At 42.4% G+C, this 26,808-nt stretch overlaps 3 protein-coding genes across 8 annotated transcripts in view; 1 reads left to right on the forward strand and 2 right to left on the reverse strand.

The window, feature by feature from the left end:
• Positions 1 to 2,053, forward strand: part of TRAPPC12 (trafficking protein particle complex subunit 12) — a 50,536-nt gene extending 48,483 nt beyond the window's left edge. For 3 of the 5 annotated variants that reach the window (XM_059842823.1, XM_059842825.1, XM_059842824.1), the window contains 2 exons: positions 255 to 342; positions 1,713 to 2,053. In XM_059842823.1, the coding sequence (XP_059698806.1) occupies positions 255 to 342; positions 1,713 to 1,955 (331 nt within the window). In that variant the 3' untranslated portion in view covers positions 1,956 to 2,053. The remainder of the gene's footprint in view (positions 1 to 254; positions 343 to 1,712) is intronic. The other 2 variants (XM_059842826.1, XM_059842827.1) reach the window with 1 other exon arrangement.
• An 8,687-nt stretch (positions 2,054 to 10,740) lies between these two features.
• On the reverse strand, positions 10,741 to 16,301 carry ADI1 (acireductone dioxygenase 1). The gene is made up of 4 exons (XM_059842832.1): positions 16,133 to 16,301; positions 15,636 to 15,755; positions 13,915 to 14,094; positions 10,741 to 12,201 (listed from the first exon to the last, which is right to left on the reverse strand). Exons 1-4 carry the CDS (start codon positions 16,250 to 16,252, stop codon positions 12,070 to 12,072), a joined length of 552 nt encoding a protein of 183 aa, XP_059698815.1. The 5' UTR covers positions 16,253 to 16,301; the 3' UTR covers positions 10,741 to 12,069.
• A 1,970-nt stretch (positions 16,302 to 18,271) lies between these two features.
• Positions 18,272 to 25,954, reverse strand: RNASEH1 (ribonuclease H1). 2 transcript variants are annotated; one of them, XR_009485948.1, is made up of 9 exons: positions 25,792 to 25,954; positions 25,591 to 25,718; positions 24,892 to 25,095; positions 24,259 to 24,358; positions 23,915 to 23,969; positions 22,772 to 22,856; positions 21,161 to 21,285; positions 20,547 to 20,760; positions 18,272 to 19,045 (listed from the first exon to the last, which is right to left on the reverse strand). XR_009485948.1 is itself a non-coding variant. In XM_059842831.1 (8 exons), exons 1-8 carry the CDS (start codon positions 25,899 to 25,901, stop codon positions 18,959 to 18,961), a joined length of 894 nt encoding a protein of 297 aa, XP_059698814.1. In that variant the 5' UTR covers positions 25,902 to 25,953; the 3' UTR covers positions 18,272 to 18,958. The 2 variants fall into 2 exon arrangements, 1 of the variants encoding a protein (XP_059698814.1); XM_059842831.1 differs by lacking the exon at positions 20,547 to 20,760 and having other exon boundaries at positions 25,792 to 25,953.
• Between the last annotated feature and the right edge of the window lie 854 nt (positions 25,955 to 26,808).

A 26,808-nucleotide genomic window follows, 5' to 3' on the forward strand; every position in this document is an offset into this window, starting at 1 on the left:
AGACAGTGTCTGCATTTAAATTAATAAAACACAATGAAGACTGTTGCTTTCGTAGGCAAAAAATATAGCTGAGCAATCCAAGTTGTCATTCTATTTGTCTGTAAATCAGTGTCTCCTTCACACTGTAAAGAAGAAATGTCAGAAATTCTCACATCTCTAACAGGAAAAATAAAAAATGGTTCCCATTCTTTTTAAAATGTATTATTACCTTGGGTTTTTGAGTAGAACTCATTTATATGTCACTTACTTTCTAGAGCATTTCTCCACCTTGGTCAGAATAATTTTGCAGAAGCTCATCGATTTTTCACAGAAATTTTAAGGATCGACTCATCAAATGCTGTGGTAAATCTTCAAATTGCTACATATATAATGAACACCTAAATTATTCTCGTAATACTTCATGCATGGATTTAATTAGTGCCCAGAGTATGCTCAGGGCTTTACAGAAAAATGGGATGTGGCATGTGTGCCAAAAGGTTTTCAGTATACATAAGGATAAGATGGAAAATAGGATGGGAAATTTAGAACCAGTCTGTCTGAAGGGCATGAATTCTTAGGCATGCATGTAGAAATTCTGAGACACTCTTTTACGGGATCTTTGCAAAAGCACTTTTTTTGCACTCACTGTTTTTAGCATAGACTTGCATGTCAGGAAAAGAAACAGCAGCTGCCAACTTGTATAAAATTAACTTGATTTCACACGACATTGAAAGGATATTGTAATTTTAAACATGACATTTTTACCACATTGCATATCAGAGCCTTGGGTTCCTGTCACAAGCTGAGATCAAAGAGCTGTTTATTCACCTTTGGGCTTCCTACACCTGGCAGTTTTCAGTGCATGGTCATGTAAGTGTTCCTGAGAAGTCAGACAGCTTACCCCCAGTAATCTGCTCCAAGGCCATCTACAGACTGAAGGGACTGAGTTTAAGGAACACATGAATTGCATTATTTTGCAGGCTGTAATATAGCGTGTATTATAAATTACACAGGATCAGTAATGTTTCCTGAATGGACAGAAAAATATTTTTTTCTAAAAGGCCATGTTCTTCCTTTATCTTCAGCTTTTAGAAAATATGAAAGTTTCTGCTGCTAAACATGTTATAACATGTTTTCACTTTGTACTGTTGGAATCTTTCAGTCACTCATAAAACCCATTTTGTGTAGGAACCTGACTTAATCATTCATGATATTATTTAGACTGCCCTATCTGCTGGATTTACATGAATTCAGCTGTAGATGCCATTGTGATAAGAAAGTATCTTCCTGTTGCTTATGTGGACATGAAAGCCAGAGAGAGAGAAAAACACTTCTAAATATATGACAAAGTAATTAAAAAAAAAAAAAAAAAAGAAAGAAAATGCATGTAGAGGCTCATGTGGTTTCTGAAATTTGTTTCTTTCGGCTTTCAGACTAATGTCCTATACTATTTATATTTCATTTTAGACTTTCTTTTAGAGTTTCAGTTCTTAGACATCAGCAGGTCCTACTGGCAGAGGGTAAATTTGAGAATTAAAAGAAAAGGACAGCATTGTATAACTGATAATGTATTTTAGTTTTGCACACACATGCAGAATAGTAATTCTTAGCATACACTAAATATGTTGTAACTGCAGATGCTAGACTTCTTTTCCTTCTTTTTCATCACTTGTAAATACATACATATATATATTTATAAACACACAATTTGTTTACAATATATTTTTCACTAGGCTAACAACAATGCTGCTGTTTGTCTTCTTTACCTGGGGAAACTGAAGGATTCCCTCCGGCAGTTGGAAGGAATGGTTCAGCAGGACCCTCAACACTACCTGCACGAGAGTGTCCTCTTCAACCTGACCACCATGTATGAACTGGAGTCCTCTCGCAGTATGCAGAAGAAGCAGGCACTTCTAGAGGCTGTGGCTGTCAAAGAGGGCGACAGCTTTAATACTCAGTGTCTCAAGTTAGGGTAGATCATTTCCAACTAAGTTTTTCCAGCAAGGCTGATTTTTTAAATTGTATATACTCTCACTAATGTGTAAATGTGAAATAAAATCTATTCAATTATGAATATTCAGTGGCATTGCTACAGAACCTGTCATCTCTAATAGGCCTGTCATTGCAAAGACTTTGTGCTGACTTAGAGCCAGCTTCATCCCTACAGGTCTGTTTCTGTCCAGTTACTCCTCATTACAGTGCACTACAATATACATGTGTGTGTATATATATATATATATATATATACACAGTCATCTACTCTGATTCTTTTATGAGAAAAACTGATTTTAACCTTATTTTGTCTTGATAATTTTTCAGTAGTCAATGAGCAAGCTACATGAGCTTATTTCACCAACTAGGAGTTATTGACAGAATATCAGTATGTGTGTTATGGAAAGGAAGGTCTCAGTCCACCTCTCTTCATTTTGTCCCCATCAACTCCTGAATATTGCACCTTTGTGTGGCTGTGGCTGTCAGAGGAGGCTGCTTGATAACCACCATTCAGAGTCACAGCATGGCTAAGGTTGGGAGGAACTGCTGGAGGCCATCTGGTCCAAGTCCCAGTAGCACAGGGACATGTCCAAGAGCATGTGAGGGAGTCAAACAATCCTGCACAGTATCAGTTTCCCACAGAATGAGGGACTATACTAAATAGTCTCCCTGTACTTCCTTGGTTTTGTGTTACTGTTAAAACTTTCAGATTAAAACACGTGGATTCTGCAAAGCTGCTCCCTCCTCTCTGGCATTCTGCTGGGTAGAGAAAGGATCACTGCCAGTTGGAGTGGAAACACAATGGATTTCAGCTCAGTTCCTCTCCTTTCCCATTGTAAAGCAAAAACACTGAGCATGAAGTATTTCCCAGGGAAAATGATGCAGAGCCTGAGGCAGAGGTATCTAAGGGTTGGGCCACACAGAGTGGAAGCAAATGGGGTTCAGGACACAAGGCAGTTATCAGTGATGTAACAGTATCAGCATATACTGATTTTGGCACCCCGCAGAACACAGATGTTTGGAATCACAGTACCACTGTCATACCAGTGTATTTCACATCTCTGCCCACATTTCTCCATTCAGCTGTATCATAAAGATTCAATGCAGATACTCCCACTCATACATGAACACAATATATGCATCTGTTCATAGGGGGGTTTTATTGTTCCAAGATTTAATGCTTAGCAATTGGACTAGTTTCTTGTCACAAATCACTGCCATGGGACAATTCCATAAGTGTGTTACATTTTTTAATACCATATCCATCAATTAATTCTCACTCCCTTTAAATACCCCCACCTGTATTTTTAAGTAACCAATAACTCATTTTTATGCTTGTCCATCTGGAGATACTGTACAGGGGCCAAACAGTTGTCCTCAAAAGTCAGGTTGTTTGAAAACTTCTGCAGTCCAGACATGCAGACATAAGGATGCTGCAAAGTTGCTGGTGACCTGAAAAGATATAAGCCTACAGCTTATACAGAAACAGAAATTGCTCCATTTTTACAGTGTATTTCTGTTTGACAGGCCATACTTGTACACTGAAACAACAGCTAGTTGTGTACCAATCAACTGAAAAAAAAATTAAAGCAATTGGTATTTCTATTTCTGACTTGGCCTCTAGGTTGAACAGCATGATCTGAATTAAACTTGTGCAGCACCTGGGTAGACTTGTCCAAAGGTATCACTACTAAACTCAAAAATGAAATATTCAGCACCACCTGCTTTAGCTGGGCTTAAACACCATTTGCATAATTTTAGTGAGTATTAAAATAGTAAATCAAAGTAGTTATATTGCATTATTTTTTATGAGGTTTTACATTTGTTTTAATTTCTGCTGGGATTTTAGACAAGGTTTAACAGTAATTGGACAGATTCTCAGTTTACATTGATAACTTGAGTTGAAATCACTGTTTTCATTTTGTTACAGCTGTTAATCTGGTCAGGTATGTTACTCCCTGTACTCATTTTTTTATTCTAGTAGTATATTTTCTCCAGCATAGATTCCTTTTCTTGGGCATGGGGTTTCTTTGGAGATAAAAAGAACTCCTGTTATGTGACAACCATTGTTCTCAAAGATGCTGACAGCACTGAACAATTTACCAGGACACGTAGTGCTAGGACAAGGGGCAAGAATTATAAACTAAAAGAGGGTAGGTTTAGCTTGGACATAAGGAAAATATTATTATTCTTGGTGTGGCACTGGAATAGTTTGCCCAGAGAGGCTCCCCATCCTTGGATGCATTCAAGACAAAGGCTGGATGGGTTTTTAAGCGGCCTGTTCTAGTGGAAGGTGTCTGTGCCCTTGGAGAGGGTTGAACTAGATGAGCTTCAAAGGTCCTTTCCAACCCGAGCTATTAAATTTTTTACAGTAATAGGTAAAATAATAGAAAAGAGATTCACATACATTTAGCTGAAGTGTCATGTTGCATTGCTGTACTGTTGTCTGTGCTTTCAGAAAGGGTCATTAGTCTGTTCCAATGCTAAGTGAAAGTACCATGATCCATCATCATCCATCATGCTGGAGCCACTTGCCTCTTTACAACTGAAGTCAAAGCTTCCTTTTTGGTTCCATATTGCCTGATAGTGCACATGTAAATGACAGTCTGTATTCTGATTGGCAGAGAATAAAAAGTTATTATCCTAGTCAGAGTCCAATAACCATTATAAAAGAAACACTCTGAAAACAAAATCCTGTTTTCCAAATTTCTCTAATTCTAATTCATGTGTAGGTCTCACTTCAGCATGTTTGCTGTGTTCTTATTAGTAGAAGCTTTTGCTCAGATAAAAATGCCATTAGAGGAGACTTGGATTGGGTGACCTCTAAGCTCAGCCAGCCATTAAACAAGTGATATCCTGGTAGACTTGCAGACTAATTAAAATTTAAATGCAAAGGCATATTATCACTGCTGGATGTATGCAAATTGTTAACTGTTTATGAAATGCAGGTAAGACTCAATGTCACTTTATGGTTTGGATGTAACATACATACAAGTTAAGTGTTTCACTTCCCTAAATTCTGCCTGTTACACATTTGAATGCTCTAAATGATGTTAGAACATTAAAGCTAAGGACAAACTTTGTCCTCAAAACATTAATTACACCAGGTAATCCTGTTAAATTCAACGAATTCAGCTGAATTTAATGAGGGTTCCTGGTGTAAAGGAGGGCAGAGCTCAGTTCTAAAACACAGCATGTGTATGTCATCTGGCTAAGTGAGAAAAGCTGGGGAAAGCAGAGCCTGAATTTGCTGATTGTTGTATTCAAATCTTAAAGCTTAATGTGCCTTAGCAGAAGTTTTGCATTTAAATTCCCACTTTTATTAAAAGAGGAGAAGAGCTGTACTTCAGACATTCAGATAATTGCATTATGCACAAAGACTCTGATCCTCAAAAGAACTTGAGCATCTCTCTGGCATTTCTAATATCTAACTTCAGTTCAGGTGATAATGGCATCCCCTCACCAGCTGGTCACTGATGTTTTCCTGGTGCCTCAGTTTTCAGACTGGACACATCAAGTGTTCCCCAAAGGCATGTGCAGACATGCCTAAAACTCCACAATGGACTTCAGCCAGTGTACTGGAAAGGATGGTCATTCCTTCACCTACCCTATCCATGTCAGCAGGAGCGCTCTGCACAGTCTAGATGAGCTCACTGACCTGGTGGAAGAACTCACCTAGCCAGCTAGCACCCTCTTCAGATACATCTTCATCCTGAGGCTGTCAACACAACGATGTGCTGGGCATTGCCATGCTGCCTGGGTAGGCTGCTGGGCCTTCTGCACTGTAGGCCTATAAGAGGTACACAGACAGCTCCTCTGTGAAGCCTTTGCTGCAGGTGTTTTGCAAATCCAGTCAGAGAGGGGGATAAGCAGGGTATGATCTTTATGCACAGCTAAGTTTGTCTCTCTCATTTGTATGTCAGCTGATGTGCTTAATTAACCACAAGTGCTGGAGCTGTCTGAAAGAGGAGTGCAGGATGTGCGGTACTGCCATCAGCAGCTGCAGTGAGAAACACACATTCCCTTGCTGCTTCAACTTGCAACCAAGCAAAAATGGCAAAATGGGACTGAAGCATCAAATACAGATGTAAATGTATTTCAGACAGGCAGAACCACAGCAGGCAGGGTCAACTTCTCTGAGGTTGCTGAGGTAGCAACCTATAACGCTACTGTCATGAGCAGAGGCCATGGAAATTAAAGTAAGTTTATCCAGTAGCTCCCACCTATAAGAGTTCAAAGGAAATGCCATCCACTTCTTCCATCCTCCTTTCTACCCACTTAATTAAACATTGAGGAAGGAGTTACCTTACCAGTGAGGTACCTTACAATGTAGGAAACTGCACAGACTTTCTGGCATTTGAACAGCAGTTCTGTAGTGCTGGATGCAAACAAGTCCCAGAACTAACCTTCAGGAAATGGTAGCAGAAAGCTGCTTTCCCACTTAGTTCTCTCAGCCAGTCTAGGGATTACAAATTTAAAGATTCTCGTCTTCAATAGGTGTGAGAGATGGTCACAACCCTGCTCTTAGGACAAGAAAGGTGTGGATGGGGAAGAGGACTTAGGCTCTGCCTTTCCAAGCTGTTCTGGATCGACACATAGATTTTCTGTCCTAGATTTGGGCAGTCATCTGCATGTTTATTATGTATGAGAGTCATTAAAATGAATTCACCCAAAAGGCAGCAATAATGGCTTATAATTTATCCACAAAGAGGGGAAAAAATTGGATTTTACTTTTTTGAGGCAAGGATGGAAGGGGGGAGAAGGTTCCTCTTTGGCTTTGAAAAACTGTCAAGACTGTCAGTACTAAATTGAAAAAAATGAAGTAAAGAGATGCCGAACTAGAGCTGTTTATTAGAAGAGAAAAAACCCACAACGATTCCCCCCCCCCAAAAAAAAAAAAAAAGGCAAAACACTATTTTCAATACAATGCGTGAGCAAGTACATCAAATTCTGGGGCACACTCCAGTGGCAGGCAGCAGGACTGAGCCCCCACCCAGGGCTGGGGCTGCAGCCTGTGCAAAACCCAGCCACCACTTTGTTTTGTTACAGCTTCACCAAGGACAGCTCACCTCCTTCCCACGAACAGCAGGTCAGCTTTAAGCTGCCTGAATCATTTGGGAAAAGAAATAAGCCTGAGGGCAGACCCAAATCAAATTCTCCCAGCTCAAATGCCTATGATCACAGGGGAAACCAGAGCCCAGAGCTCAGCTTGGCTGCTCTGGGCTGTGTCTGTGACCAAAGGCAATCACAAACCATACCCAGCCCAATTTTCTACCAGCTAATATTGACAGGCACAACAGTTTTTAATTGGTACTCTGAGAAACAGCATAGAGAATTAAACAAAATTAATGCAGGTATCCCAGAGAGAACTGCAGCAGGGGAGGCCAGAATTGAAAGAGATTCACAGTCCTTCAACTGTTGAATATTTCCCTAAGCATTTAGGTTTTGTGCAATTTTTCTTCTTTGCCTTATCTGGGTACTTATACAGTTAATAAATAATGAGAGCTAGTGACTCAGTTGCACAAAATATGTTTTTCAAACTGCAGGTATAGCAGAGTATTACCATTTTGAAACCACACAAAATGTTTTGGGAATCGAGCTGTAAAATCACAATGAATGCAGTAAATCAGATGAAATCTGCACCTTTGAGCTAGGAATATTTAAATTGTTACACCAATTCATGCCCCCAATGAGTTTATATGTTTATTTAGCTTCAGGAAATGGAAGACAACTGTCAGTGACTCTATTCTCAGACTTCCTCCCCTATTTGGGGGGGAGGGAGGGAATCTGAGAATTTCTATCGTTTTTCCAGGCGAGACTCCCAAACAAATGATGTCATTTTCAAGCACAGCAAAAGTCAGGTCTACGGCTTGGCCAAATATCTAAATCCACAATTTGGCTACAAAGAAATATTCTTCAAAGAAGTGCTCAGCTTTCATCTCAGCCTTATGTGCGCAGGTGTTTGCCAGCTGACATTAAATGACTGCCTTTGTCAGGAAACTGTCCCTTCTCCTAAGTTCCTAGTTCAAGTGAAGTCCTGGAATCAGAAACCTGGCAGGAGGTGCCTGTTCTGCCAGCAGGACCCGATGCTCTGAGTACATGAAGTTTTATTCTTGCCAAGTTCAGCAGCCAGGACAGGCAGCTACCAGCTCCCACAGCTGCAGGGAGCAGCACAGCCCCTGCCCCCAGGCAGCCCAGGGCAGGACACTCACCGCCCCCAGCACTTCCCTTCACCTATTTTTAGACCCCACCCAAGTGAATATTACTATTTAACTACCAACTGGCCATGAAATGTCTTTTCATTAAAAATCCAGCCACAGACACTTGCCCCAAGGCAAATAACAAGGGAGCACAGACACCAGTTTGCCCACCTAAATTATTAAAAATCCTACTGTCCATCCACAGTTTGCAGAGACCCCTTTAGAAAAGCTCTCTCAAGATGTTCATGAGAAAATGGGGTATATGCCACTTTGGGAAAGTTTGGATTGAAGCAGAAAATAATACATAAGTACCAAAAAAGCTGTCTTTAAACATCTCGATTCAGTACCATTGATCCTATTTTTTTTAAACTCTAATCCTGGAGGAGCTGAAATATTTCCCGTGCCTGAGTTAATGCTGCCAATATGATGTTGCTGAAACTGCTTCCATGAATTTTCATACTACATCAATATACCAAGGTTTTCCACTGGCTGTGGTAAAACAGAGCCATGTTTTTGGACCAAAAATCAATTTAATTTTGCTTTTTTTTTTGTGGGGGGGGGTGGTGGGTAGGGGTGGGCAGAGGGAAGAAAGAAAAAAAAACCCAAAAACCACAATGAAAATAAACTGCATTTTTCATCTGAAGGAATGGCATATTCTCCTTCCCATCTCTCTGCTTTCTAGAATGTTTTCTATTAACATTTTTTTTCTGCCCAGCTGTTTCCTCCCACTGTAATTTCCCACATAACCTCTTTGCAGGTGTGGAATCTTTATACCGGCCCCGAATTGCTTTTTTCCTGGCTGACAAAAACCACTTTCAGAGTGCAAAGCTTTCACCCTTTCAAAGACACCTATAGCTCTAAAGGGCATGGACTCCAAAGTGTTGACAGTCAGACCCCCACAGCCCCTGCCACCTCTCAGCAGCAGAATGCATTGTGCTATGAAAATGATGAACGATCTCCAGTGAGGTGATCGTGTGTTATTTTGACAGCCAGGAGATGGGAGCTGTACTGGGTGTATATATTCCTCCAGAGAGGCAACAAAACAAGGTGGTTCAGTCCTGCTCCCCAGGTCACATCCTACATCAGCGAGCTGCTGAAAGCAATTGCTGCGGGCAGCTGCTTTACTGTCCATCCCTCACCACTGCTCCTAGCTGTAAATCTCTCCAAAGAATGCATTACCTGCTCTCTCTCCTTGGTTGCTCCCCCAGCCTGTTGGGGCTGTCTGCTCTGTAAGTGGGGGTTCTGAGGGCCTGTGCTGCTGCCCCACCTCTCCTTTTGCAGAGAGAGAGAGAAAAACAGAAAGGCCCATGGGAGGAAGGAACAGTCTCACCTTCACTTCTGATTAAAAAAAAGAAACAAAAGCTTAGAAGGGGGATGAATTCGATGGGATACCAGCACCAGGAGAAAGCAGTCGTTTTACTTTACATTCAGAAACCAAATTTTCTGTGGCATATAAATCAAAGGAATAAAATCTGCTGCAGGCAATAACTGTCATTTATTCCTGTAGCTGTACCTTGAAAAATCCCCAAAGTTTGTTCTGGGATCAGGAAGCCCCAGAGTGCTGTACAAGAGGACATTCAAGACCTCCCTGTAGACAAGTGGCACACAAATCCCTGAGCCAACAAGGCATATGTCACAGGACAGCCTCCCCCATGTGTGTCTGACGGTGGCTAAACTTCCTATTTGCTTGTAACACCAATTTTTCAGACAGGCTTATGGACCACAGCACAAAAGCGTCCTGGCTGTATGGAGAGCTGGATGAGTTTCAATTTTGCAAGTGTGGATTGTGTCTGCACCCCTCCCATAAACTGAGCCCACACTGGCAGACTGAAGGGTCACTGGTGTCCCCACATCTCATCTAGCTTGCAACCCAACCCCAGGAAACACCACTTTTTTCTTCACCCTTTCCAACTTGTAAGTTCAGTACAATTTCACTTCAAAATTGCAACTTCACTTTCAGAAACATTTTAAGAAATAAAACACCCAGGAATGGTTAACAGTAATGCTGCTACCAAGTGAGAAAAACACTGTTACTGACTAAAGAAGGGCTGTGTACACACGCATTGGAAAGAACAGTGGAAAAGTTCAATTATCCATCTTCTGCTACATTGGGAAGACCCAGGTAGGGCCATTCCAACCTCCTTCTAGAGTTGTTTATTTAGGAGGCTGCAAGCCAGGAGGATGTATTATATCTGGCTGAAATCAGTACACAGGCTGCAGTCAGCTCATCATCCACTGAGAGCTGGAGCAAGCAGTACATCTACCCAGCTGACATAATTCATCACTGAGAAGAGCAAAACGCTCCGGTGCCCATTGCTGAGGAGCTCCATGTCCTCTGCAAACACAAGGCATTTACTGAAAACCAGCCTAGTGTGCCTAAGCCTACTCTTCTCCCTCTCACAGTTCAAGAAACTGAGGCACAGTGAGTGATTTGTCCCATGTTACAGAACACATCAATGCCAGCACAAGGAATAAAAGCTGATTAATAATTATAGTAACACTGTTGTTTACTGGATCCTAAATGTCAGCACAAAGAATAAAAAAACCCCAAACCAATAAAAAATCAACATACCTAGATCAAAGTAATTTTATTAAGAACACACAAGAACAAATTTGCTACATTTTACTGAGAAAACCACAGTTTTATGTACCAGGGCAGAACTTGGAAAGCTGCATACTAAAATGTCGATTATGCAAATTTATCTTATGAACATTTTTAGACAAGAATGAAGGAGAGTTTCTTTTCTTTAATTAAAACCAGAATCCTACATAGTTCATTAGCATGGATTCTGAGCAAAATGAATATTAATGTAGCCCACCTCTCACAATTCTACCTGCCAGAAATACCAAGGAAAAAAAAAAGGTTAGAAAGTGGATTCCTGAGCAACTGTAAATGCAACTAATGTCACTGCAAGGCTGCTGGCATCTTTGAAAGGTCACAGAGATCAGGAAAACCTTTTTGAGCTGAAAAAGGCAAATAATACTGCCACCTTCACAAAGGCACGAAAGAACATCTGGGGAACTGCAGGCTGCTCAGCCCTGCTTCAGTCCCCAGGAATGTTACAGAATAAGCCATTATGGAAGGTATTCCGGGCACAAGAAATACCAGGATGAGGAAGTGATGAGGAGCAACAGTCAATGCCAATTCACCAAGGGCACATTCTGCTTGATGCCGACTGCCAGGAGCAATGGCTCTGCAGCAGAGGGGACACCATAGGTGCCATTCACCTTGACTCCAGCAAGGCTTTCACTACAGTGTCCCACAGCAGCCTTGTAGCCTGACTGAGGTTACAAACTACTGGCTGGATAAAGAACGTGGGTCCACTGGGCTCAAAACAGTCTGTGGTTCAAACTTAACTATCAGGTGGTTACAAGTGACATCCCTCAGTGACCAGAACTGGGGCAAGACATGTTGAACATCTTAGTTAGCAGAAGGGAGCCCAGCCAAGGACACTGGTCTGTGCAGCCTGGAGAGGAGAAGGCTCAGAAGAGACCCAACTACAGTTTCCAGAGCAGGGACTGTGAAGAAGACAGAGCCAGACTCTCCTCAGACATGCAGTGAAAGAGCAATAGACAACTGCAACCAGGGAGTTGGCCATGAAGAACAAATGCTTGGCCATGGGAGCAGCTAAGTGCTGGAGCCAACACCCAGACACGCTGTGCAACCTCTATCACCAGAGGTTTCCGAACATCAGGGTCTTGAGCAACATGGTCTAGATTTAAAACTGGCATAGTAATGCACAGAGTTGGACTAAATGACCTCCAAATGACCTTTCAATCTAATTTTTTCCATGATTCTGTGATTCCAATTTGCTATGTAAATGCAAGTTTAATCAGTGAAAAATCAACAAGGCACATTTATTCTCACGGGGCTTCGGGATGTTCCCCCTGTCAGGTCTCAGACACCATTATGTGCTTCTTCAGCCAAAAACTTCATGTACTGTTTCCGGGCAGGAAAATCGTCAGCCGGCCTGTTGTACGCAGTCCAGACGGGCTCTCCAACAAACAGCCTCATTGCCTTCACGTAATTCTGCCAAAGAACAAGAAGTGACACATCATTTAAGAGCTCCTTTTCAAGGGATCTTCATTCCAAAGTTAAGGTTCCACTTGCACTTCTGCAGAAATTTTTGAAACTATTTCATGATGGACTGAAAGCTTCACACATTCCAGAAAACTATAGCACTGTTCTGCTGCTCCTGCTCCCCCTGCCGCAGTGGAAGGCTCTGGCCCCTACGCAGTGATACACTGTGTCATGATCAGTGCCTCCAGTTCAGGCAGAAGCAGGACTTCTCCCTGTGTCAAAGAAACCAAAACCCTCCCGTCTTATGTAAACCTTTTGCACTGGATCCACAATACTCAGCAGTGCAGCATTTAAATCCTATTTGCTTAGTTAAACAGCAGAACCCAATTACCCAAGATGCTTACACAATGCTTTTGGGGAATATCAGAAGTGTCACAGTCACAGCCATAAGAACTGAATGGGAAGTGCATAAACTACCCAAAAAATAAAGCTTACAGGAAGTGAAAAGTCTCCAGATTCCAAAAGGAAAACCAACAGCCTCTAACATCAGCTAACCAAAAATATGCCCAGTGCAAGGTAGAACTGTGGCAGTAGAAAATGGGATTTTACATCCTGCAGAGGTACTCCAACCATGGGGTTAGGGGAACTCTACTCTTCTGTCCACTATGCTATAGATTTAGACCCTACCTATTCTGTTAAACACAAACAGATGATTATCTTACACCCAGGTTTGGCAATGGTAAGAATAAAGTTAGGTACCACAAGAACTTAGCTTCAAAATGCCAGGGTCTAGAAGCACCTAAAGATTTTACTTTGAAGACAGCACTTCTACACTAAAGCTCCTGAAGTGAACAAACACTTAAGACTTCTTGGGGACTCAACCATAACCCCTGACAGTTTATTTATGTAAAGAAAAAGCCTGAGAATAGTAAATGCAGCTTATTTGCTATGGATCTCAAGATGCAGATAGGAAAAGTCGGGTTTTTCACTAAAGCAGCATCTCCCTTTTTTCGTGTATGAACACTGCTCTCTGGACAGCTGATTCAAAACAAAACCACTCTCAAAACCATTCCCTTCACCAGAGATACAACTTCACCACACAGGACAGAGCATTTCCCCATTTTGCAGGGGTAATGCTGAGGTTACAAACACCTCTGTAAGAGCCCACAAGAAGAGAAACACAGACCAGGACTGTAAGTGCCAATCTCACACTCCCACTGACAAAAATATCTTTCCAAAGGAGGACACCACCTGTGAAGCCAGCATCCAGTTAAGCATACAATAGTTTTAAGTAGGCTCTGGACCCTTAAATCCTTCTTCCTCCAAAGGTGAATTTCACACTTGTGAAAAATGTCACTGCTGGATACAGACATGCTCTTCTATCCCCACAAAAATACACAACAAGGCAATACAGAATGATCCATCCACACCTTCTCCACCTCAGACAGCTGGGAGAACTGTGGGAGGGACAGCCCAAGGCTTGATAAGCCACAGGTATCACGTGGCAATGAGTTACTGTTACAGCTGAGAAGGAGAGGCTGAACTTGTGACCTGGAGATGAAAGGTTCAGATGCTGTGAATTATTTAATATTTTTCATCCTCCTCCTTCATATTTAACATGTTTTGCTAATGAATTGCAAGTCTCAGGGCATGTAGTTACTAATGTGATATACATTCACATGGATTTGTCATCAAAATTTATGGTAATCTACAACAACATACGTTCTCATCCAGTGTAAATCGGTGATATATGCCAGCAGGGAGGGTTATCATGTCTCCTTTTTCCATGGAAATCCGAATCCATTTGTCATCCTTGTCTCGAACATCAAAATAGCCAGATCCCTCCAAGATGTAGCGAATTTCATCATCAAGGTGTAAATGTTCTTCATAAAATGTTTTTATCTAGGAAGAGCAAATATTTCAGAAAACTACTGAACATAGGAAAGCTGCAAAGAAAACTGGCAGAAACACAGAGAAGCTGAGAAAGGCTTTCAAAGGGTAACTGTTTTAACTAACAGAGGAGACCAACATGGGCAAGATGGCCAAGCCAGCCAGCCAGCCCCTGTCTCCAGACACATCTAAGCAGGCTTCTACATTTCCTTTGGAGGGCAGGAATTCCTCTGACAAGAAACAGCAGCTCTAGCTGTACATAACCACCCTCTGAATAACAGTGATGCTTACACCCATTTGAAAGAGAGATGGGTAAAACTTCCCACTGCAGGATTTGGTCCTTCCGCTCGCTCAGTTGGATCATTTTGTGCTTTTTTCCCCTCCAATATACAGAACCAAAACAAAGACACAGATTATCCCCTCTCTTTTACACTCATGCAGAGCTGAATTAGCTGCACAGGGTACTACTACTATCTGTGAAAATGCAGTTACTGCCAAACACAGCTCATCTATAGCAATCTGATGTAAACAGTGTGTCATGCCTGCCCACACACAGTGAGACCCAGCTCCAGGCTCTCTTGGCCAAGACAGCGGCAGCAACATTCTCTTTTTTTTGGAATGTTGAATTCTTCATACATGCACAGAATACAAAACACCTTTTAAAAGTTCAATTAATGGAGGCCTGGGAGGTTTAGTGCACAGTGAGCAGGGCAGTGCCAGGTACCATCCCTGCCTGCTCAGGTCTGGATGATATTTAGCCACACTTCTGCCAATGTCCTTGAGCCAGAAGTGATCCAGCACAGCAGGATGAGCAGAAGTCCCTACATCTTGTAAAGAATGGCCCATCTTCCTGTTAGATAGAGCCTAAACAGGCTATCTACCTAATGAGTTAGTACCTAATTCACCTTCTCACCAAAACAAAACCATTAGAACACAATGGGCTTAAAACAAACTGGCAAATGGAAATTTAATAAAAACATAGAAGTGTCATTGGTTTGCTGTCCTCAAGTCAGAGCAGCAGCCAGCAGCACCTGGAGGCTGGGATGAGAAAGCTCCTTCTAGGAGGCTCACCTGAACAGCATTGAGCTGCTATGAAATTGTCAAGGTACGAGTTCCCCAAGTTAAAATATCTTGTACAAAGAATGTATCCCTCCAATTCCATGGGGTTAACACTCACTTAAAAAAGACACATTATGCAAGCAGCCATTAGGATGTAAAAGCCTTCAAAGCCCAGGCCCAGCTGGCAGCCGCTTGCCTTCATCCCACACAGGTTCTCTGAGGACAGGTCAGCATTGGCAGAACTCTCCCGGTAGGAATCTTAGTTTTCAAATTACAATGATGGAAATGATCCTCAAAACCTCTGAAGGCAATCTACAGAAGCAAAAGACCTCTACTATCTTCAAAATTATATCAAAGGTTCTTTTTAACGTTCAGGACTTCGGTACAGGATGTATTTTAGACGTGGAAGCCTCATCCCCGTGTCCCGCTGGGCTGTGCTGGTGTCACACGCTGGCCGGCGCGGAAACCCGCACTGAGAGCCAAGTTACGAGTACCTTTTCCTCATAATTTGGAAGCTTGTCTTTATGTATGGTCACTATATCCATCCAAGAATAATTTTCTGCTCTCCGAATCTCTTTCAAGCATGGGTCAGTCTCATAGTTATCAGCATCCAGCTAAAAAAATAGGCAGAGGGGAAAAAAAAAATAAATTATTCGGACGCCATTGCTGAAGGCGGAACTGAGGCACTCGTGGGAATCCCGAGGTGCCGGCACTGCCGGGGCGGGTCGGCCGCTGCACGGGGAGCTGCCACAAGGACGCGGGGTGCCTGCACCCGGCCCGCGCCCGCTGCCTCCCCTCTGCGGCGGCCCGGCCCGGCCCGGTGCTCCCCGCGCGGCTCAGCCCGGCCCGCGGCTCCCCACCGTACCCTGCGGTGTCACCCCTGCCGTACCCCTGGGACTCCCCGCCATCACCCCCGCCGTACCCTGCGGTATCAGCCCTGCCGTACCCTCGGCACCCCCCGCCGCAAACCGCGGTACCACCCCCGCCGTACCCTGCGGTACACCACGCCGAGGCGGCGCAGCTGCTCTAGGCTGACAGCGCGGTTGGGCCGCTGCCGGTGCGGCGCCCGCTGGTCCTCCTGGGACTCGTCCATGTACCAGGCCTCCACCATCCTGCCGCCACAGTGTGCGCGGGGCCGGGCCGGGCTGCCAGCGCGTCCCGCCCCGGAGCGGCTCCAGGCCCGGCAGCGAGCGGGACGGGCCCGCCCCGCGGCCTGGGGCAGAGCGATGCAGGGGCGCCATGGGCCGCTCCAAACACACTGAACGCGGTGCGGTGCGGAGCTTTCGTTTGAGGAAACGGCTCCAGGCTGAGAGCCGAGAGTCCCCGTGAGACAGGCCGGGGCTCCTCAGCCGCACCAGCCCCCCGGGGTAACCCGAGTGAACGGCCACGGTGTTTGCAGCGTGTCGGCCCTCGCTGTAATGCTCTGACGGAACTTACTGCTACGGCTCAGGCTTAAAAGGACGGCATTGCTACCCCACAATATGGAAAACAAGAAATTAGACAAGAAATTAAGTGGTACGACATGCTCGCACAGATAACTTGTGTTGTCTCCATCCATGAAGTTACATCCTCAGCGTCCTCCCCGAGCTGGAGTGAACAAGAGACCCTGGGGTGTGTCCCCTCCAGCCTCCACATTTCTGTATCTACCTGATCCTATAGGGTAAATAAACCAAGAGCCAGCTAAGCACAATATAAGAATGGCCAGACAACTGAAACAATCCCTTCTTAGAATTTTTCTTCATAAAGACAGTTTCTTACCAAGATATCTCAACCACTACTATTCCAATTCTCATAAAAAGGTATCAGATCCCTTTAATGTATAGTATTTATGTTTAAGCACCACTGTTTATCAAACAGATACTCCACAGAAGCTGTGCTAATGCATATACAGGACAAGTAGGTGTTTTGGGACAGCCAGCACTGAATATTGTGGCTGCTAAATGCCAATATTCTCCTAAAGTTGCAGTTCTCTAAAAAGATGACTTAAACATCTGCCATCCTATGCAGGCCCTCGAGCCCCTGTTAAGTCCTTTTGAGAAATGCTATTTGTTTTCCATTCTTTCATTAGCCTTAATCTTGTAACCTTCGTCTTGCCTTCCTTCTGTCCTGAATTTTCAGAATAAGAATAAATATTCATATGAAATTGATATAAAACTCTTTCCTATTAGATTTTCTATTATAATCTACCTATTAGATTCAGGTAATCAAGTGGCCTAAATTCAGTATTACACAGTTGTTATGATTTACGCACCACAATCTTACAGGTTTTTCAAAGCTCCTGCTTGAAAAAAAAACAAACCAAAAGCCCAAAACAAAACTGATTTCCATACAGTAAACAGGATTTACTTGTTTAACATAATATGTAAGATAGGCAAGTTATTAGATACCTGATCAGGGTGATGGGTCTTTTCTTTGCAGCCAACCTTCTAAAGTAAGTAAATAATTGTGTGCGTACATACAAAGAAGCAGAGGGGGCCCAATCGGCCCTCTCTTACCCTGAGATGAGCTTCAATGTGCAGTTATGGATGAGAGGAAAAAACCAAAAATCCTCACTGACCTATTAACTACTGGATAGCCAGTTTCCTCCTCCTCCTCCTCCAACCATGTGACTAAATATGTAAAACCTCACATTTTGCCTCAGGAAATATATTATAATGCATGAGAATTATTAAGTAACAAACTTCTGTAGCTCTAACCATCTGTATAGAAATTAACAAATCCAAAAACATTTCAGTGACTTCTAGCTTAAATGCTACTAATTCAGTGGTACAAAGTGGTACCATATAGAGAAGTTGACACAGGTAACACAACAAACCTGTTTGCTTTTCCTGTACCACTTGCACAGAAAATAAACCCATGATGATTACTGGTAATTACTCTCCAATTCAAATGCACATCAGCCATTTCATTAATCTCATAATTGACTGGACAAAACAAAGTCAAACCCTTTAGAGCTGGAAGGTATGGAGAAGCTTATCTTCTAGTCCCATTTCAGATGAAATGTCAATCACTACCTTTGGGACAAGACTGAAGAGGAATTAACAATGCTAACAAGAACCAGTATGCATAAAAAAACTTACTTCATGGAAACAGGAAGCCAGAGACAGAGAGCTTGGATCTGAATCAGGTAGAGAGAACAGTAAAAATTCATTGTTCAAGTTTTCTTGTGACCTGGCTTTTTCTTAGGTCATGCTACCCCGCAAAACAACATGATAAAAGAAAGCTACTGGTGCTGTAGCTGACACTGAGAGGCACACACAGGTCAGTGTTACAAGCCCATCTGTAGAGCAGTTATTGCCAGTACCAGAATGCCAGAGTGGACCAATGGACATCTGTGTTAGGTGACCTCCTAACAAATCAAGCAACCCCAAAGTCTGCCCCAACTATTTTTGGCTGCAATAAATAACTCTGCACAAAAAAAAAAAAAAAAAAAAAAAAAAAAAAAAAAAAAAGAAAATTTATTTAATTAAGAGGAAAATACAGAATACTTTGATTTAAAATTACTTCTTCAGAAGCCTGTTTTTAAGGTGAGTTCATAAGTACACAAGACAGCTACAAGCACTGACCACAGCCCTTCCAATAGATGGAGAAAAAACAAATACTTAGTATCATCAACTAAATATTGTCTCAGTTGTAAAACAAATGTAATAGAAGCAAATGTGCGCTTTTCCTTTCCAGAAGTTGGATTATATTTAGTGCTTCAGGCCAGAAAGAAGTACAGCTCAAAGTTCAGCTCCAAAACAATTACAGCAGTTCAAGTTGTTGCTGTCCTGTTAGGCCCTTTCCTCCCAGTGCAACAGTCTCTAGTCCCAGGCCATCAGCACTTTGGTTTACAAGCTCCTTCTCTTGCTAGTCTATCAGCTTCTTCATTTCCTTGGAAGCCAGCATGACCAGGAATATGCATCTATCAGGACAAAATATAGCAGTGTTAGACATGGAAGAAACCAGGAAAAAAGTAGATACATGAAATTTGATAAAGCAATGCTCTGTCATTCATAGTACAGGAGCACCTCCTCAGAGGTCCTCACCTAATATTTAGTCCTTAAGTTTTCTTCCCAGAGATTTTCATTGTTTCTCTTCCTCTAGGGAAACTCTTGTAAAACTGTGGATATCATCTTTATGGGAATTAATGAAAAGCATAAGGACCAGCTAACCTATCCTTTAAGAAATGCAGACAGCAGCTCCAATTCAAAATTCCCACCTTCCTGCATTCAGCGGTTAAACTGAGTTGATCTTTCCCTAAAAGCCAAAGTCCTCTATTCCACTAAAAGCCTTGGCAGTTACTGCACTCACTTAGGATACATACAGAGGGTATTAAAGATCCTCTCAATTTTCAAATGTCTTAATTGTCCATCCATCAATCAGGAACTGAAAAAAACTTTACACCCTTAGCCCATCCTTGTCAGAACTAAGGGCAGAGTATGAAGGTGAGGAAGAAAATCAAGGTTGCTACTTGACAAGATCAGAGAGGGAATAAGCATGAAGTGGGTGTGAAGTGACATTAGATTTACATGGCAAGGTTTTGGTACCACATGGGGAGCTGTAGGTATGGTTCTGTGAAAAGACATAGGCAGTGCCCCTACGTGAGAGAGAGCCAAATCCAGACAGCTCCAAAAGGGACCCACAGTTTGACACAGCTCAGCCCATCAACAAAGCTGACGGCTCTTCTCTGATAACATGTTTAAGAAAGGGTAAAAATGCAGCACAACAGCCAGAGAAAAGAGTGAGAATCTGTGAAAGGAACAGCTCTGCAGATACCAAGTCAGTGCTGAAGGAGGAGATGGAGGAGGAGATGCTCCAAGCACCTGAGCAGAGATTCCCCTGCAGCCTGTGGTGCATGGTGAGTCAGCCTGTCCCCCTTACAGCCCAGGAGGGCCACTGTGGAGCAGAGATGTGCCTGCAGCCCGTGGAGGACTCTCTATGCATACACTACACCTGAAGCAAAATCTGTCCAACCTTTTCTAAGAGATTTAGGTTTAAGAAGTGTGCATAAAGGAGTATCTTTTAATTATGTAAAATATTCCCAAGAACAGCTGAACTTAATGGGTCTTTAAATTTTTATGCTTTCTCCTCAATAGAATATAGGAGCAGCTACAGAAAATCTAACCAGCCTATAAATTGCAGTCACCAACTCTGTGACACAGAGCAACATGAATACCTGCAATAAATCCCATCAAAAAAACTGCACATTAAAAATCTACATGATCCTGTTCTCTACAGAGTAAAGACAGAAGCTGCGTAAACATGCCATTAGCACCTGCAAAGTCAACTGTACACACATTTTCTCAAATCAGTGGTCTTATACCATAATTAGGCTAAAATTTAAGATGCAAAGGAATATATTTCCCTGAAGCGTTAAGCACTGATATTAGAGGTTACAGAAAAATACGTTTTACCAGAAATACCTGTATAGAAGTTGGTTTACTTCTTACTGGAGAGCAAAACAATTTAAAAATTGTTATTTTAAAGGCCTTCTCGTACTAATTTTCCTTAGAAGAGATGCAGTTAAGGCACAGAAAACTAGAGCTGGTTTATTTGGGATTACACACACTTAGTTTTCCCAGTTTAAAGACACTCATGTAAATGAGTTACTCCAACAAAGCAGCATCCTAAATAGTTCTGAAAAGCAAATACAGAAATTAAGCTGTGACACAAAAACCAGTTATATTCTAAGGTTAGATTTCAGGATCAGAAATTGCATCTACTAACAGCACTAACAAACTAAAAATAATTATTGCAGGCATTTTCTAAGCAGTAATAAGAGACAGGAAACAAATACAAATATTTGTTTAAACAAATGAAATACTGGTTCTATGAATCTAGGTTATGTTGCTAATTTGCTTTAAATACAACAAGCAGCTTCTCTGTATTTGCAGTTTTACTTAAGGATGTACAATACTATGCTCTACAAATTATGATCACACTTTTAAGTTTCTACCAGAAACATGTTTAAAATCTTACCATGTTCTACCAGAAACACATTTAAAATGTCATTAAGAATAAAACACAAGGAACTTACCCACTGAATTTCTATGTCTTTTGCTAGATTATCAAGTCTTTCAAAATCTTCTTTATTTATTACACTTCCTCCTGAACTTGTTCTCCAGCCATTTGTTTTCCAGTTGTCGACCCAGCTCGTAATACCTGTGCAAAGGGGGTATCACCATAAGAGTGCTATTAAAGAAGCCAGCAAGGATCAAGACAGAGCCAACAGCTTTTTAACAAGACATTACCTCTGTACAAAGTCTCAGGCAAAAACACTGGAGACACAAGATAATTCTTGTTTGCTTCTCTGATGCTGTCTTTCAGGATTGTATTTTTTCATTATCACCTGAATTACCCAACCATTAAATTAAATATCTGTTTTTCCAAACAGATATTTAATTTAAAGACTACAATCTTATATATGCACTGTACACAAAGCATCTCATTAACTTCAATAAACTGAAGCTAAGGATTTGCTTGATGATACAGTAAGCAAAGCCTACTGCTCACCAGGGAATTTTCTATATAACTCCCTAAGTCAGGATTTTTATTTCCTTTTTAAACATCTGTGCTGGTGTGGACAATGTAAGACATCCTTAAAGCTTTCATGACCTGAACCAACAGGAAATCTCCAATCTTGCATGCACAACCTCCAAAAACCAAATTACATCCACTTCTACTTAACTACAAGCCTCCTTCTTTGGCATTTTTAAATAATAATTTCTAGACACATCTACAAAATACCTTTGCTTAAACAAGAATGGCATGGCACCTACACCTCAGTGACCCAAAATGCAAAATGAAACTGCCAGCAAAACCAAAGAGACTGAGACAAAAAGAGCAACATTTAATTTTCAACCATAAGCTGCGCTAAGTTTTTGTTAAATGTTATTTCAAAAAAACCCCACAAAATCAAATCTCCAAAGTGATCTGGAAACAAACAAACACGTACTGCCTTTGTAAAATTGAGTTTAAAAAAAAATGAAAAACAACCACCTAACCAAACAAACAAAAATAAAAACATAGGCAGTTCCAGATTATCACAGGAACAAAATCTGAAGATCTTGAGGAAAGAGGAAGAAGTTTTTTTCTGAAATTAAGTCTTACTGGCTGCTTCATATCGTACTTATAGAAAATAAAATTAGGTTTTCCAAGTCTTTTAATCTGAGCACATATCTCTGGCTAGTCTTCCAGGATAGCCTAAAAGCTTGGAAGCAATAGAACTTGAATGTACTTCACAGGTGTGTGTGTTGAAAACAGCCTCTCCAATACATGCAAAACAACAAAAACCCTACAGGTTACCACACCAACTCCCAAGTTATTTCCTGAGTACAGCCTTAATAGCCTATATATGAACAACATTTTTTCTAGATTTTGTGTCACACTAAACACCTCAGGACACAAATCCTGGTGTTACTTCTGTCAGCATTTACTATAACAGACACTTTGACTCTACTTCTATTTGATGCAGCTAGCAGGCAATGTCTGATACTCTGAAGTTTTCCCCCAAGCAGTCATAAGTGTAGGTTATGCACTGTCTTCCTTATATTCCTCTCCCCAGGATTCAGAATGTTCTGTGGGTCTTATGTAATGAAAAAGCATGCAGTGTCTTTAAGGATGAGGAAAATTAAAATAATTAACTTACCATTAATAGTAAACTTGCTATCAGTGTAGATAATTAACTTCTTGATATTTTGACTCTTGGCTTGCTCTATTGCTTTGCAGGCTGCCTTAAGAACATTTCAAAACAACCACAGTTCAGAAAGGGTTTTGACCACATGGAATTAAGATACCAACAAAGTACCTGATGCTAACACAGAACTACAGAGTATTACTGTAACCTCTCCACCAATGGTTATCAACATGTTTTAGTGTAGAGGATCCAAAATTGTGTATTGCAGATGACACCTTTATGATTCAGACAAAGAGGCAGGCACTTAAGTTTCAATAGCAAACAAAACCTCTTAACATTATGATGTTCAACTCTGTGCTGAAGAAGTAGCTCTCTGACCTGTTTTCTAACTATCAAAACCTCTATCAACACCAAGGCATTTTCTCCAAAACTTTGAGGAGGAAGAACTTATATCAATTCCAACAGTCTAGATGCCTTAACAGGTTGGGGTTTTTTTTTAGTCCTCTGAAATATTACAGGGAGAAGTGGCTGGGTGTGGATGTAGAACTGAAAAGCTCTTTAGTGACAAATCTGACCACTGGCACACCAACACCACCTCTAAAATGAACTTTGAATTTTTTAAGCAGATCAATTGCCTATTTCGGTTCATCTCCAAACATGGTGTGGGATAGCAGAAATACCATAATTAAGAGGAGATGAAAAGAGAAGACTAAATCTGCTGTTGTCAACAGAAGTTAGTCAGAAGCCTAGAATAATTTGTTGTATTTATCTAAGGATAATGATACTCTGATCCTGCCACCATAAGAAGATGACTCTCAACCAATACTCAGCAATCCTCACTCTAAGGTCTGAAACACACACATTAAAAATGCAAGAGAATCTATACAGAATTGAGAGTGAGACTTTTCTAATGTAAGGCATTTAAATAGCTGTGCTTGGTAACATCTGGAAATTCTCAAGGTGAATTACCTAGTTCAAAGCCCATAAAGACCAGTAAAACTTGAAGATAACTATTTGTTTGAAGTCATAACTCTGAATATTTTGCATACTTTTCTTAGAGCTCCATACTAGTTTCTGGAAACCAGAGTTGAAATAGGCCTGAAAGTGCAGCTGCAGTCTAACCTGGAGAAGCATTTCAGATCATTTGCTACTTACATGGATTTCTGCTCTTTGATTAGTCTGCCGTCCAGGAAGTCTTTCACTGGTATTTCTGTATCCAAAGAACAAATAGTAAATTAGTTATTCCAAGTATTCAGAATGGTGTATAATGGCTACACATTAAAAAAAAAATAAAGACAAGAATATTATTTCCAGTTGATTTTTCCCAGAGAGACTGCTTTCTCTATCCCCCTCAATATCTCCTGACTCAGTCTCCTAATACTGTCATTATGAGTCCCAACAACAGAGCTTCATTTTAAAAGGAGGCTGGCATTATAAATCATAAGAACCAAACAGAATACATAATTAAAAAAAAAAAAAAAATCCATTGAGCTACTTACAAAGGATGGCCTGGTCCCCAGTAGACACCTATTCCAGCACGTGCCCTGTTACGTCCATTACCAGAGCAACAACCATCTGTATAAACAACTGCAAAGTCACCTACAAAAAAATTATCAAAATCAGCACTTCTTCAAAAACACTGACTATTTAAGATAAAAGAAGTGTTTGCCAGTATATTAAGCCTCAAAATTTCTCTCCCCAGAGAGCCCTTCCAAAAGGCAACTGCAGAAGCCATGTGAATTAGGAGTGCAGAACACCACAAGTCTCACTGCTGGCAAACCAGTTTGCCTCAAGAACTTCTGCCCCAAGTCCTATACTTTTCACTCCAGTTCATGTCTTCTTCAAAACTTCAAAGCTACATCCAATCTGCAGCCCAGACACACATAAAATCCCACCTATAATCCCCCACTATGATTAAACTATATTTTCATACCAGTTAAAACCAATCAAAATTACACTGAAAGACAATGTGAACAAACAGATCATGGTTCATGTTTTCATTTCAAAAAGAAATAATGGGCCTAATGCTGCCATATACAAACCTCCCTGAAAGTTTTCTAACAGTTACACTTGTTGCTTGTCACAGAGAATAAACAAATGAAAATAATTAAAGGAATGATCAAAGACCTCACCCATATATGAAAACTTATCTTCACTGACTGTTGGAATTGAGCAAACGGAGTGTACTTCATCATGTTTTACACGCTTTGCAATCTGTTCTTCATTTGTAGACCGTTCATATGGCCTTTTACATGTACTGCAACACATAGTATTTAATTCTGGTTCCTCTCTCTGGCTACCATTTTCATGTGTCACAGCCGGAGGAGCAAATGCCTCTACCAAAAAAAAACCAAAAAGAAACGAAGGAAGTTAGGAAATTCAGCAGAATCAAATTTTATTTTATTTGAAATGACTGATTCTAAAGACAACAGTTGTTAGCAACTATTAGCAATGTTAGTCCGTTATCTGACACCCCATGCCCCCCCCGCCAAACTATTATCGAAAAGAAATAGACAGCTCCAGTCATTCTTCATCCTAAGTCAAACCTAAGAGGAAACAGACATGCAATGGCCCTTACACCTTAGCGCGTACACAGAGCAAGCAACGCTCTACAAACACCCACAGAAACACTTCCACTGCACTGGCACATCCATCCCCGTGTCCGGAGGCTACGGCCACGGCGCTGAGCCAGTGAAGAGGAATGAGCAGGGGCTGGTGCCCGCGTTCCGGCAGCAGATGCAGCGCTGGCTCAGTCGCCGTGCCCGCCCCGAGCCCCCGGCGGGACGCCCGCCCCCCTTCCCTCCTCCCTGCCGGCCGGCGGGACGCGCTACCTGCCGGCTCGGGCTGCTGCTGCGGCCCCGGCAGGCCGGAGCGCACAAAGGTCCAGGCGTCCTTCTCGGTGGCGAACTTCTTGAAGCTAGCGGAGGGGAACTTGTTCACCTGCTCCTGGCACTCCGCCCTGCAACAGAGCGGGCAGCGGTGAGGCCGGGCCGGGCGGGCTCCCCGCTCCACCGCGGCCCTCGCTCGCTCACCAGGTGCGGTAGACGCCGGTCCGCCGGCCCTTGCGCACCGCGTAGAACATGGAGGCGGCCCTGGGCACGAAGCAGGAGTGGCTGAGCACGGCCACGAGCCAGCGCAGCATCGCCCGGCCCCGCCGCCATCCGCGCCCTCCCCGGCACCGCTGCGCCTGCGCGGCCGCCGCGCTCGCGGCAGCGCCGGGGCCTCCTACGGGCCGCCAGAGAAACCAAAGTACCAGAAAATCCCACAGCGCAGGGTTTTGTATGGCTTGGCTTTTTTGTTTGGTTGGTTTTGTTCCCTTCCCCCGCCAATAATGGTATTTTTAAAACCTAAATCAGCTGCTGTTTGGGGCATGAGGTCGCAGTGGCTTTGCACAAGGCACCTCGTTCTAGAAGCCCCATTTGCTAAATGGCAGAGGAGACCTCAGGTGCGCTGACACGTTCAGCACGTCTGAGAGGCTGGAGCTGAGCAAGGTCGTTAAGTTGGTTCTCATCCTGCTGCCCAGGCTCCAGGTGCGTGTGTTCCAGCTGAGCCCTGCGTCGAGATGGCTTCTGGAGTGAGGAGAAACACCTTCATGGAATTGCAGGGTCCTTAGGGTTGGGAGGGACCTCTGGGCATCATCTGCCATGGCAGGGTCGGCTGGTGCAGGTGACACAGGAGCATGTCCGGGTTTTGAATGTCTCTAGAGAGGGAAACTCCACGACCTCCCCAGGCAGCTGCCACTCTCAGTGTAAAAAAAGTTCATCATGTTGAGGTGAAACTTCTCATGCTTTAGTTTATGGCCACTACTCCTCGTCCTGTAGCTGAAAACCACCAAAAAGAGTGTGGCACCATCCTCCTAGCACCTGGACTGTCATGTACTGGGAGACCAAAGCTGGGAGTTGGCTGTGTGCCAAATTCAGTACCTCAGCTTCTGACAAGATCAAAGTAGCAAAGATGGGGCACTGCTCTGGCCACCTTCAAAAACAGCCCAAGGTATCCAAGCTGTTGTTGTACTTCCCTCATAGCTCTAGTACAGATCCCTGTGACGA

Source organism: Haemorhous mexicanus, chromosome 3, assembly GCF_027477595.1.
Source record: "Haemorhous mexicanus isolate bHaeMex1 chromosome 3, bHaeMex1.pri, whole genome shotgun sequence".
NCBI classification, from domain to species: domain Eukaryota; kingdom Metazoa; phylum Chordata; class Aves; order Passeriformes; family Fringillidae; genus Haemorhous; species Haemorhous mexicanus.